Source organism: Onychostoma macrolepis, chromosome 07 (assembly GCF_012432095.1).
Source record: "Onychostoma macrolepis isolate SWU-2019 chromosome 07, ASM1243209v1, whole genome shotgun sequence".
Classification (NCBI taxonomy): domain Eukaryota; kingdom Metazoa; phylum Chordata; class Actinopteri; order Cypriniformes; family Cyprinidae; genus Onychostoma; species Onychostoma macrolepis.
This window is the reverse complement of record NC_081161.1, coordinates 30,672,340-30,686,587: the sequence shown is the minus strand read 5'-3', so window position 1 is coordinate 30,686,587 and position 14,248 is coordinate 30,672,340. Positions and strand designations below refer to the sequence as shown.

The 14,248-nt window shown below is 36.9% G+C and overlaps 1 protein-coding gene across 7 annotated transcripts in view; it reads right to left on the bottom strand.

Annotated features, from left to right (window-relative positions):
- myo1ea (myosin IEa) overlaps positions 1-14,248 on the bottom strand; it is a 54,015-nt gene that overhangs the window by 34,821 nt on the left and 4,946 nt on the right. Inside the window, exon 1 of one of the 7 annotated variants that reach the window (XM_058780734.1) lies at positions 12,622-12,914. The exons of the other annotated variants lie outside the window; for them this stretch is intronic. Within the exon in view, the coding sequence (XP_058636717.1) occupies positions 12,622-12,630 (9 nt within the window). The 5' untranslated portion in view covers positions 12,631-12,914. Of the gene's footprint in view, positions 1-12,621; positions 12,915-14,248 lie in introns of those variants that run through there. 7 annotated transcript variants of the gene reach the window in all.

Sequence of the window (14,248 nt, the reverse complement as noted above, 5' to 3'; positions counted from 1 at the left end):
TCAATCTTTCTACTTCAAAAGTTCATGTTCAATTCAATGTGTTATTTGCCTATTGTTTGTAATTACTCATGAAAGTTACTCAAAAACACAATTGCAATGGGCCAGACAGAGCACTATACCGTAATTTTATTCTTCACAAAAAGCACAAGGACCACACCTACTGTCCAAGACTCAAAGTCATAGACCACACAAAGTCAAGCAAGGGAGAAAACAGCATCTCTGCTTTTATGAGCTATAGTTGGTCCCACCAGGCTTATTTAGGGATGAAAATGTTCCGTTTTGTAAAGGAACACCGGAAACAAGAAAGCTAAAGTTCACTATGCTTGTGCTGTGGTTCACCCAGGAACAGCAGGCATTATTTACACCATGACAAAATGATACCCATCTGCACCACACAAGGTCAAAATCCCAAACTCCCTGGGAAGACATCAATCAGGATTTAAAATAACCAGGCAATAAAATTTCTCAACCCCAACAACTTTACATTAATGCTTGCTATTAGAAACAGCAGGAAGAAGACAGCATTAGAAAGGCATGAGACCCCCATATCTGTGTTAAGGAGTTCAATTTGCAATAACCATCTGACTGACTGATTATACAATTTAGTGCACAAAAAAACAACAACATTACAGTAAAATTCAAACCAATGCTTTCTGACCTAACAAATGATTACTGCAATGCGAGATGGCACTAATCGGGTTTGTATGAAACAAGAAGGCATGAAAATAGTGCACAAGTCCTCCTGGGAAGTTTGCATTTAGCACTTTGTACAAACTGTAATTACGATGCCAGGTCCATTCAGATAATTTTGTTTGTAGCAAGTCAGCACAGTCCCTTTACTACAAAAATACAACTTCTACATAAAATTTTAAAAATTTGCATCAGGTGTGTTTTCTGCTTTATGTTTTTATTCAATTTGTGAGGGTGCTGTAAAATAAATCATTATATATTCTATTGTAATTGTACAATACAATCATATTTAGTACATGCAAGTTACAGTAGCTACAAATAACTCAACAACTCTTGAATACGATCTTACTGTCATGAGAATGCACCATGACATGCTGCTTTGCCATGGATGACAGGGAAACATCTGATACTGGATGGCGCAACTCACCAAGCATTATCAAGTAATCCAAATGACTGCATGATAAATTAGGACATTTATTGTAGTAATTGACTAAGGAGCAGCTGTGAGGTCAGTGTAATGTGATTCTCCAGACTGGTGAATGGCACATCTGGAGAGTATATAATATACAGTAAACTACTATTGAGAGAGGCTACAATAACACCATCTATACCACCGAGTCTGGCTGGCATCACATATGAACACAGATTAAGATCTGCTCTCTATTTTACCCACTTATTACATGTGTGGCACTTTTAGAAAATATATAACTTCACACAAAAAACAACAACAACATTACAGAAAGAAGAAATACTTCATTCATAAAAAGGAGGAGACAAAAATGCATTGTTCTCTATGCAAAATCCTCGCCAGAAAATACTGTAACAGATAATTTCCCCACTGTAATCCCACAGCAGTTGAAAAATGTCAGCAGCACCAGTCTTAGATCCATACTGACATGGCAGGCCGTTCCCTCATGCAAATACCATTGCCTTATATGGAGAGTGTGGAGCGGAGCGCAGACTCAGGCACAGGAAATGGCTGGGTTTGATTCAATAAGGCGGCAATTTTTTACCTCCTCAAACTATCCTTTCCTTACAACCATCTGGAATTCACACAGAGGACCTGCATTCACATACGGCAGAGTTGAAGTGAGATCAAGTTAGCCCTAGCCAAAATTGCCCCGAAATCATTCGGTATGCATCTCCACTTAAAATATAATCAATGAATGAATACAATCAGAGTTAAAGCTACAAGACACAGTCTGGTTCTCAGTTTAATGCATTTAGCATATGGCTCAGAGTACTGTGGTTTGGCTGAGAATCCAGCTCGGACCTGGCAGTGCTAATAGCAGATTAAGGCAGGAATGTGTAATGAAGTTCATTGCTATTTCAGGAATCCTTTTCAGCATATTGCAGATCCACATTTCTGATCAAGAACATTCTCGTGCACTTAAAAGTTGTAGCTAAAATCCCAGTAAACCAATAGATAAAGAACGTAGTAGAAAAAATATGTATATAATAATGAGTGATAAATCATGACTTCCGTTGCCAATTATTATTTCTATGAGATTACTTATAAACTCCCTATTTGAAGCACAACAAATGAAGTATTCTGCAGGCCAGAGGACAGTGTGGCTCAACAAATTAAGCACTGGTCTCAGCCACACAATGAATACTAATTTGAGAAGAAGTGCCAGTGTGTGAAACTATTTGGATTCACCTTAGAATCCTCCATTATAAACCCCTATGCAAAGTCAGACCAAAGGCTACTTGCTAAAGAGCATTCAGAAACACAAATTTAAGTCCCCTTAGTTATAATGGTTGCTAAGTACTTGATTAACCTATTTTATATAAGACTAAGGTAAAATATTCTAATACAAGGTGGACTGAGTTCAGACTCCATAACAGATATAGCCCAATTTCACCTTCATCATTTACCTTAATGATTTAAATACAGGCATCTTTGGGATTTCTGAAGAGAAACAAGCAAAGTCACTTTCAAGAAAAGTCTGTTCACTCGGCCACCATATTTGCAACGCCTCCGGGCAGCTCAAACAAGACCAAGTCCTATCTAAATGAATGGGGGAATTCTTTACCAATCAACGATTGGCCCTTTCATGACTATCCCGCCATATTGAGCGTTGCAGTTTCTCCCATTCAAGTACAGGAGTGAACTGTCTTTGTATTTCTATAATCTTTGAAACAAGGCTATATAAACAACATATTTTACACATGAAAATAATACATGGAGCCCAGTCTGTACCTGCTCTTATGAAAATGTACTATATAGTTTTGTAGGTATGTAAGAGGGGCTTGCAGGCTGTAGCCCAAAACACGATACCGTCGGTCTCCATCGGTATTCTGCATGTTAACATACAGTATGTTGTTTACAACCCCTGGGTCATTACAAGGTCAGTAAGTCCCTTCCGATCACTTCTTCAGAACATTAACCTTGGCACTCATAAAGCTGGCATGATAATAAAAGAAAAGAAGAGAAAAAACAAAAACTGAATTTAAAGTATAAAGTATAAGTGCAAGTACAAGCCTTCTGAATGCGACTCCAATGGTGATTTTCACCATTGTCAGAAGGGAATCAGTACTGATGAGAATTCCAGGCCAAAATGTAAAAGCACATAATAGTATTTTCACAGCTGACAGTTGTGAAGCCCTTACAGTGGTCCTGGAAAATGCCTGACAGAAATAATCCCAGCCTAGACAATATACATGGTGGTAGCCCTTCATTCTGAATGGTAGTAAACCCTGGACACAGACACAACAGGCTTGTAAATTCACCACTGTAATGTGCTGAAGAAAAACAGGCCCATCCACAGCCAGACTGAAAACAATCAGAACACAAACAGCTGAAAAAGTTCAATGCTGTAACAAACTAAGTACAAGCCCAGAGATTAGATTAATCATAGGTGTGCAATAAATTTAAATGTGTTACAAGTTAAAAATAAATAAGTCATCATACCCTCATCATACTTGTAAACATAAGTCATGTTTGTTGATTTGGGAAAAGGATTTTCATAATCGAGCTGTAATTAATCCCAGTGTTTACGTATGGAGTAAAAACACCTCTAGGGGTGTTGGTCAGGTTATGAAGATTGTGAGAGAACACCCAGAGGAGCAGAGGCTCCTTCTAAGCAATGGCTGTGGAGGCAGGGCTGACTATAGCGTCCCTCCAGAGACAGCAAACACAGAGGGTTTGTGTAAACTGAGATAGGAGTGGCTCTCAAACGTCTGGCTACTGCAGAGAAATTCTGTGCCAAAGTTTCCAAGTTCAGCCCAGCCATATTATTTCTGCTCGCTTTTGAAGGCAGTGGAAAAGAATGTAGCACATTCTGTCTGATGGGGAAGTCTGGAACGCCATCATTTTCCCTGAAGTACACATAGAGATAGATTATGTTTAGACTAGGATTCTAAAAATGGTGCTAAAATTCTAATAGTGCAGCTGATGAGACAAGGTGACAGTGCATCATCATATAGATGGCAGTTTTTAAACTCTGGATCAAGGGAGTCATCTCATCTCCTGACAGTTCAATATACACAGATCATTTCATCCCGCAGGTTTGTTGGTCATGATCACATATTTGCCAGGATATGCTTAAAAACAGGTGGGCAATAATTATTCCCTATAGAATAAATGATTTTATATTGATTTAAATAGACTTAATTCTGGAGTATTTGCCAATTCATGTTCAATTCAACTCAATAAAATAATAAAATAAAATAGAGCTGGACAAGTTTATCAACATGTAATTTGTTTGAATTTCTGAAAATGCTGCACAATGAAAGACAAATTGCAGATGATCAGATGAAATTAGATTTATAAAGTATTTATTTATAATTATCATTAAGAGGGAATTTTCTCCTCTGAATGTGAGAGTACAGTACATCTGGGTGGTCTTGGATTGCAGATTGCAGCTAGACAAAATACATATGCTTCTTTAATAAGGTTTGTTTTTCCAGAATAAATTATATATCCAGTTTTCATGCTGGCCAAAAAAAAAATTATTTCTCAAAGTAAACAGGATTATACGTCATCTAATCCTGTTTACTTTGAGCAAATTCAAGCCAACATTTGCAAACTGGCCACCTGTCCTGCCACAACAAACTACACAACAAATCCACAACACCTCAGAGAAATTCATATGTACTTTTGCATTTCTCAACATTTCTTGTTACGAGACAATCAACTAATTGATTAGTTAAATACAAAGTAAATAAAACGCACTCAAATACTTCAATTGACTATTAAAACTGTTAATATATGCCCATGCAACTTCTACTTAGAAGCAGTCATGGCTTATGGCTTCACTAACTGTCTGCTTTTAAAAGATACATGAAACAAGGTCTTCCCAGAACACACAGATGCACACCAATGAATAAATAAAAAGCCTAAGGCTATGTTTATGGGGAAGATTTATGGTTATATGGTGTGCTTTAAACCTTTTAGAGAGGCGCAGTTTCTCCAAACACGAACACACACACACACAGCCTTCATCACGAAGGCTTTTACAGTGGTTTGATAATCCACACAAAGGTAAGCAGATAATGACCATTTCATGAAGCTTTTTGTGTACACAAACAAATGCCACCTCATAATTTGGTCTCAGAGAGGAGGCTGACTGGGAAATTAAAGTAATTAAAAAAAAAAAAAAAAAAAAGTACCATACCTTACCATACCTGTTTCTTCTCTCTGCATAGTACCTTGCAACAAGATTCAATATTTGCTTTAAGAGCCAGACTCTTAAAGGGACAGAGCACTGTTCTCACTTGCTCACCCTCATGTTGTTCCAAACATGTATGTTTTTATTCAGTGAAATAGAATTCCAATCCTCAATGGGAGACTTCTAAAATATGTTCTTTAATGATCCGAAGCAGAAATAAAATGTCATGTAGTTTTGGGACAACATGAGGGTGAGTAAATGAACAAAAATCTTCATTTTTGGCTGAACTATCGCTTTGATAGCTGTCGTCAGGGTGCCTACTGTACTACAAGTGCTCTGGTGCATAAATAACTTCTGTCTCATAAAACTGTCCTGTCTAAACAAATTTTCCACAGATTCACAGATACAACACAACATAAGGGGGCACATTACCAGCCCACATGAGAAGCCTGTAATGAGGACATTAATCAAAGTCAGGCATGCGTGGGAACTTGATTAAACGCAACAGCGAAGCCCAAGTCCCCCCTGTTGCTGTCTATTTTGAGCTGATCTTTAAGGATCGAGGTCCCTGACTGAACAACACCCTCGAGCACACCTACATAACAATGAGGAGAATGCGTTTAAATGCTCTACCGTATAGACAGGGAATGGAAGGGCCAGTCGGACAGGTCTATGGCAGTGGCATTTGTCAACGTCATCCTTCCAAGCTGATCTAATATCAGTACAGTTCAAGCGTCTACTGTATTTGCAGGGACAGGGTGGAATGAGCCGGCAGACTAAGTGGGATGGTTCACTGTGGTCATGGCTGTGTGAGTTCCCTGTGATGGCAGAATCAGGGAAGAGTAAACAGAACCAGCACAGGAATGTTTCAGATCAGAGGACCTTACTCATAGCCAACGGGAAATGGGAGCTGGCAAGTGACGAGAACAAATCCCCCAGTTCCCAACTGAGTAATGGTTCTGATCAGAACCAGCAAACTGAGGTTCCACATTAGTGCCGCTGCCAAGCACACAGCTTTATGACTCTGAAAGTCAGACAACTTACATTTAATTACTGAGATTAAATGAAATGATTGTATTTGTGTTAATAATTGTCCAGTACAGTTTCTGGATGCTGCACAGGTCATGTTATGTTATAAAAACATGTTTTGTTTTGTTTTATTATATTATGTTACATGCTATATCAAAATGAAGCCTTTAAGTATATTCCATTTGTGAATGTGTTGATTTTTTTTTTTAAAATCCACAGAACATCATACATCGTTTATAATTATTTAAACAATTCTTTAGACTGGAGGTAACGATTTCCAGCTAAACCCATTACATAATATTAGTGCAATTTTAAAATCTAATTATAAAATTTTACAATTATAAAAAAACAAAACATAATTTTACTTTTATTTTCTATCCTTGGAGCTGCGAGTCCATGCTGTTTTATAAATAAAAAATAAATCACCTCAAAGATCTGTTCAGACTAATATGCTGCACTGATACATTACTGTAAAAACTTAATAAATAGAGTGTTAAAAAATGTCACCTCTTCATAACATTGACATTTGTGTGTTCTGGTCAAGGAAAAAACATTTCACCACCAAAATATTCAAATAAGTCATTGTTATTGAATCAATTTAACCCTAGCTAGACCCTGTTACTTTGAATTTATAATGTGTATATTTGCATGTTATAACTAAGTTTTGAGTGAAAAAACATGCCACAGAGTTACCGTATATAAGCATTCAGTATACAGAAATGTGAAGTCTGCACTAGGTTGACTGCTAAAGTCAGTTTTTACAACTAAATTCACTACTTCTAGTGATAAGATATAGTGTAATTCTCGCTTAAAAAAGGCCACTGGCCAGTGTTCTGTCATGAAGGTCCAATAAATTGAGTCAAACAGGTTCTGAAGTGAATGGTCACCCAAACACATGCCTCTAGCCTTTGAAGCACTTCCAGGGATTTATCAAAAGCACAAATATTTACATTCCTCCAAGCATGTGGATCAGGCACCTCTACGTGTTCAACCATCTGATCTCATTTTGAAAATGACAAAAGCGTTCAAAGGCTCAGCACTACTAAAAAGAGCGGAAAACATTTTTTCATTGTTTTAAGCCTGACATCAATGAAACACTGTTTATACCCCCAAACATAATTCACCGCATGGTTGAAAGTGACTTTGTCAATTCGCTAAAACCTGCTAAGCAAAAAAATTAAAATACTGAATACAACTACAATACAATATTAGCAGCAGATTTATCTGGCCATGGTTGATTGGACTTCATCTGAAAGAAGAGCTAAATAAATCACACTTCCTCTGGGAAATGACACAGGATGAATGTTGTTGGCCTCGTGCACTGTGAATAACATTGAGATGACCAAGGCGATTATGGGTCAGATCACACTAATGACGGTGAAATCATACTGAAAAGGGTTTAATGGTTTCTAGCAAGCGTTTTTATTCAGCTGCAATATTCAACTGTATTAAGCAGCATGTCACTGTCAGCACTCCCATTGGCTGATGTCGCATCGCATGACTTATTTGCATAAAGCTTTGAAAATTCCTATCTTCGCCATTTATAGTCATTCAAGTGCTTTGACTTGACAACTGAGGCCAAAATCTTTATTCAATCTATATTCAAATCTTTGCTTTATTTCGTTAGCACAGTACCAACACTACTATATATTTTAACAGCAGTTATGTTGTCAAAGTGAAATATTCATGGAGCTATTTCAGCAATCTCAGGACATTCATATGGCTTACGTGCCTGAATTTCAGAGCATAGTTCCCCATTACTAACGAAGCATATGCAAATACATGAATGAGATACAGACTGATAATGTCAGTGAACAAACTTTTCACAGGCTGGGTTCAAAGAGTCACGGTCAGTTTCACAGAGAAACAGAAACACTGTTTGCAACACTGCAGTGATATTTGGGCCAGAAAAAGATGACATGAAGGTGAAACGTATGAATTTTCCCTCAAAAATAAAAACACATGCAAAGGGCAAAGTGGAACTACGGTCTTCCTCATGACCTTAGTGCTTATTCCAGGAATGAGGGTGGCAGCATCAAACAATAGCTTCAAAATGTTTTGATGCAAATCCCCTTTTAAATCGTACACCGTTATGGTCTTGTCTGTGATGTTCTCACTTGCTTTTACCTCTGGCTTGTGGGAATATTTGACCACAAGTCATTCTGTAGCCCTGGGTTGAGTTCGATGAGTAAACACAGCTAGTGAGCCACGGTCACCTCAACAGAAACTATACAGCAAAAACAGACACAGAAAAACCAGCTCATGTCTAGGGAAACCTAGAAGAAAATCTTGTACAAATCTAATTCTACAATATCCAACTAAGAAACTAAATATCTGCTTCCATCATTATGGCTTTTATTGCAGTTTAAACAAATTAGGAGCTGTTCTGTCGGTAAGCAAACATCAGCCATGAATGTGCACATACTGGATATCATTAACAAGGGGCTTCTCTGTACACCTCCTGTCTGTTTAACAGTTTATCTGCTCTCAAAACTGAACAATATTTGATGGCACATGCTCACCTTGCCACCTTGACCTGCTTTTAGAAGCTGGTAGCACAAGGGAAGCCGCAAAAGAGACTAATGCAGATGAGAGAAACAGGAGAGGCAAGGTGAGAGGAGCTGAACGTGAGCTGGCAGGAGCACAGCGACATGATCTCATTTCACAGCTGAAAGCCCATCTCTGTGCTTCTCAAGACCAACTCTTTAAGGAAACTGGGCCTGCACAGAGTCTAATCTACTTTTTTTTTAGGGATAAAGTGATATTTCACATCAGTAATCAAAACAAAAATATTTTTAAAACTGTGGCCTAATGGTTAGCACACATACTGTGACTGATTGAGGCATGAAGCTCTTGTTCTTTTCTGCTATGAAGCTCTTTAGGACATTTCTGTCCTCACTATACTGTTTGTACAATTAAAAATGGCAAAAAATAACAACCTAGCAATACATTTATGTAAACAAGTAGGTCTGCTTTGCATATACACTACTGTTAAAAAGTTTAAGGGTTGGTAAGATATTTAAATTCTTTTGTAAGAAGTATCTTATTCTGCATTTATTTGATCAAAATAATAAGATAAATAAAAATGGTTTTCTACTTTAATATATTTTAAAATGTAATTTATTCCTGTGATGCAAAGCTGAATTTTCAGCAGTCATTACTCCAGTCTTCAGTGTCACATGATCCTTCAGAAATCACTATAATATGCTGATTTGATGCTCAAGTAACATTTCTTATCATTATCAATATTGAAGATAGTTGTGCTGCTTTATATTTTTGTGTACAGCATATATTTTATTTTTTTGCAACAATGTATAAGTCTTTAAAGTCACTTTTGATCAATTTAATGCATCCTTGCTGAAAGAATTTATTTGTTCATGTGGGTGGCATATAATAGCACAATTCTCTAACAAAATTCCATACATGATCTCCAGGAAGTGACAAGCTTGACATTTAATGGGGTTGATATCAATAGGAACATCCATTCAGAGTCACCACAAAGAAAAACAAAGATTCAGTGTCTAAGGGACAGACTAAGCAAATTTGCTAGTCAACATATGGTGCACATCACAATGAAAAGGTCAATAGAGATTTTCCAATTAAGGGTTTATTTCCGGCTAATTGATGTTTTCATTCATCTTTTTCAACTGGCTCTGTAAACACACCATATAAATCTTAACTTGAACACATCAGTAGATATCTTTTATATTCAAGCAACTGGGGGTGAACTTCTAGATTGGACGTTTTTAATAAACACAGTTTGGTGTAGTTCAGAACCAACAATAAAACACCATCAAAGAAGCCAGCATCAAAGACGCTAGCTGATATTGAGAGAAATTCATTGTCACGCCCGGAAATATATATATATATATATATATACACACGTTAAATGTAGAAAAATGGTGACTAATAGAAACCACAGATCTCAGCCATCCTCCTAGACCTTTCTCTTGTTTAGGTGAGGGTTGCTGACTCTTTCAGAAAGAGTCTGGATTCCTCAGCAATCCTGTGGCGGTGTGACATAGAGGCTTTGAATAGGGGGGATGTTACTCAGCATGTACCGCCCATCTGCAGCCTTTTAATGCAAAACATATGCTGCCATACTGACCTACTATTCAGCATCTGGCAAAGAAAGAAAAAGGAGAAGAGGAGATAGTGCTGAGGAGGAAAAAAAGAAAGTGAACAAAGCTACCACCCTACCAGATACAGCTTAACCTGTAAAACCGCTTCTGAAATATGGAGACCAATCAGAATGGACCCAGATACACCAAACCGTGGAGAGGAAACAAGAAAGATATTTACTCATTATCTTTCTTTATTGTTTATTACATAATTTTGGAGAAGAGTAATCTTGCTTTTGTGGCCTGCTTTAAAACAAAGTGTTGAGCGTATTGAGCCTGAAGTTATCAAGGGCATTATGGACAAAAATGTCCTCATACTACATACACAAAGCTTTATGATAGTTTCTAAATACATTAGTTCCGTCAACTGAGTGATATATTACATAATCAACCTAAATTGCTCTTGCACAGCTGGTATACATAAAATTGGGCACAGTTGTGTAACAGACATTACCGCTAGTTCATATTTCAGAAATCATTCCATTTCTTTTGAGCCGTCATGAGCAAAATGAGTAGACTCATCAAGGATACTCTGACGAAAAACTGCAGTCAAAACAAATACAGCTACAAACTCCTATTAATTCAACAGATACAGTTATATAGAATATATATTTGCAGATCACACTGAGCTTGGCCTCATGTGTGACATTCCATCATTAGAAATCAATGGGGACTTTACAGCCAGGCAATGGTAACATTAAAAAATAGTGCTTGTACACTCCTCTAGAGTCCGTTTTAGTCAAATTTATAGAAGCAATCAGCACAACTTAATTGATCACTAATGATTTCTGTGATATTGTAACCACATGAGCACAGCTAACCACAAGTCGGCTTATTCTGTGCAGAAAAAAAATGCTTTACCTAGACCGACTGATAATATTGCAATACACACTAAATACCACAGACAGCATGGAGCATCTACAAAAAAGGTTTGTCCCATATACGTAAAGCCCAAGGGAAACTAGTTCCACCGGCTGCATGGCTTGCAGAGAATGTTTCTGCGTGCACTGAAGAGACAGCTGAACTGGATTTACTTGTTTTTCACCTGATCTGTACCTGTGCTTCACCAGCTGACAGGCTGATTAAGACACTGAATTTGAGACAAGCAGGGTCTGTGAAAGCATCCTACCATGGGATCCAGGGATCATACAAAGCCGAAAAGTTTCAAGCGTAACAGAAGCCTAATATTGCTCGAGGAGCTATGAGAAAACGGTGTCGCTTTCCACCATAACAAGAGGAAACTGTCTCACTGTGGACACACGCATAAGCACATACTTATTCAAAGCAGAACCCAGCCCATCCTTATAGGCATATGTACGGAAGTGAGTTTCACATGCGACTACACCTACCTGCATCTGTCCTGTCACCATGGACACTAATGTGTGTAACTTACAGTTTTCCACTATTACATAAGACTAAATCAGATTGGCATGACATAATACGTTAATAATGAGCTAAAAACAATAACTGCAACGTGTCTAACAGGAACACTGATCTGAGAAAGTGGAAACACAATGGTTTCTATTTGTCACAAGCCTGGACAAACACACAGTGCCAAAAACAGCAAGAAACTGGGTTGTAACCGGGACCAGTATAAGTACAACCTGTTCAAGAAGGGCTGGGAAAGGAGAGGCTGTTTCTATCTAAGTGAACAAGAGATGGAGGGCAAACAATAGCTGAATATGACACCCAGCTGAGGCTGTTTGTCCAGCAGACCAGTCACTACATTCATAAGATGTTCATAATAACTAAAAACGTGCATGTACATACACAAATCTAATTGTGTAAATTTAAAAGTATGTAATTAACATAGAATACATTTAAAAAAAAAAAAAAAAAAAAAAAGTTTAGTATTAGTTTGTACTTGTTTTGACCACACTGAAAAAAGCTTTTTTCTGAAATTTGAGCTTTTATGATGCCAGTTACATCGTATCCCATATGATTCGGTGAATGGTCACATCCATAGGGATGTGTAATCTAGTAGCTGTTTAAATTCGTGTAATTAATGTAAATGACCACAGAAAGAAGTTAAAAACAATAACACCGAGCAGCTGCTGTAACCTACTTCATCTCGATAAGGATGCTAGAAAACAGTTTCCAAAACAGGAGCAGTGTCCCTTGTGTTATCTCTGTACGTGACTGCGATAATTGTGTATATTTTCACTCACCATTTTCATTCGTTTATCACACCGCAGCCGACCTTCTTTTATAATCCGTTTTGTAACTGTTTATTAAAATAAAATAAGCCTATTAAAAGTCTCTGTGAGATGTCACGGTCTCGTTTTGGCCTCTGGTGCTGTTATAAATGTCTCCTCAGGACCAGTGTCGCCGCTCCATAATAGTGAGGAACGCGCCGGTAAACCGCTCGAGCGCACTGACTGTGCTGCAGCGAGCGTCTGCTCTACAAAGTTAAACTTTGTGTCTGCTGGTTGACGGAATCAAAGAGGCAAAACAACCCATAAATGGAGAATTTCGTGCGTCGCCTTTGGCCAATAGGAGCGCCGCCCGGCGCGTCATTCCGAAGGGAATCCCACCAGATGATTCCTGGTGTGTTAAAGCGCGTCCTGTCTGCGCAGCGAGGCTGCATAAACTAACTTTCTAGCTATATCAACTGAACAATAAGGTAAAATAGAATATAGCAATATTATTGAAACAGTTGATCTAAAGATGACGTATAAATTATTGTTATCTTTATTTAGTTATTTACAGGTCTTAACTTTTTATTTTATTAGTGATTTTGATTGTGAAGTGTCTACATGTTACATTCTAAAATAAAAACTTACAACAATAACGTTTTTCCCCCATGAAATCCAGGTTTTTCATGCACATTTGTTTTTTAATTGTTTTATATTAAAAAAAAAAAATTATTATAAATAGTATATGTTTGTTATTATTATTATTATTATTATTATTATCGTTATTGTTATTATATTGTCAGTGATCATTACTTGTTTTAAATGTTCATCTTACTTCACAAAGATCTTTTCTGACCTGTAAGGCGCCTATTTTCACCTTTTAGCAGCTGATATTTCAAGAGGAACCCTTTAGTTCACATTTTTTGAGGAACCTTTGACAACTTTTTGAGAGAAACCTTGTGATAGATCACATTCATAAACATATTCATATCCATACAGTCAAACCTAAGCTAATAAAATAACTAGGACTGACAAAATCATTCACTCCACTCAGCCATCTATTTACAGCTGTGAAGCAAGACATCTGGACTAGGTTTTGTGTAATAGCCACAAATTGCTTTTAAGAGTACACTACTGTTCAGAAGTCTGGGCTTAATTTTTTTTTTTTTTTTTTTAGAAATTATTACTTTTATACAGCATGAACACATTAAACTGATTAAAAAAAAATGACAGTAAAGATTTTCATGATGTTACAGAAGATTTCTAGGCCTATCTCAAAAAAATCATGATTTCCAAAAATAATTGCTAATACATTAATAATCACACTGATAATAACAAGACATTTTTTGAGCATCAAATCAGCAAATTAGAATGATTTCTGAAGGTCCATGCAACACTGTAACCGGCTGGAGTAATGAAATAAATTACATTTTAAAATACATTTACAATTTAAATTATATTTAAATTACAATTATATTTAAAATATAATTACATTTCAAAATATTTCATATTGTAGAGATATTTAACACTACTACTGTTTTACTGTATTTTTGATCATATAAAGAAAGCATGAGGGAACTCCTTCAAAAATATTAGAAATGACCTCAGACATTTAAATGGTAGTGATTATATTTTCAACCTGTCCATCATTACAAGCATA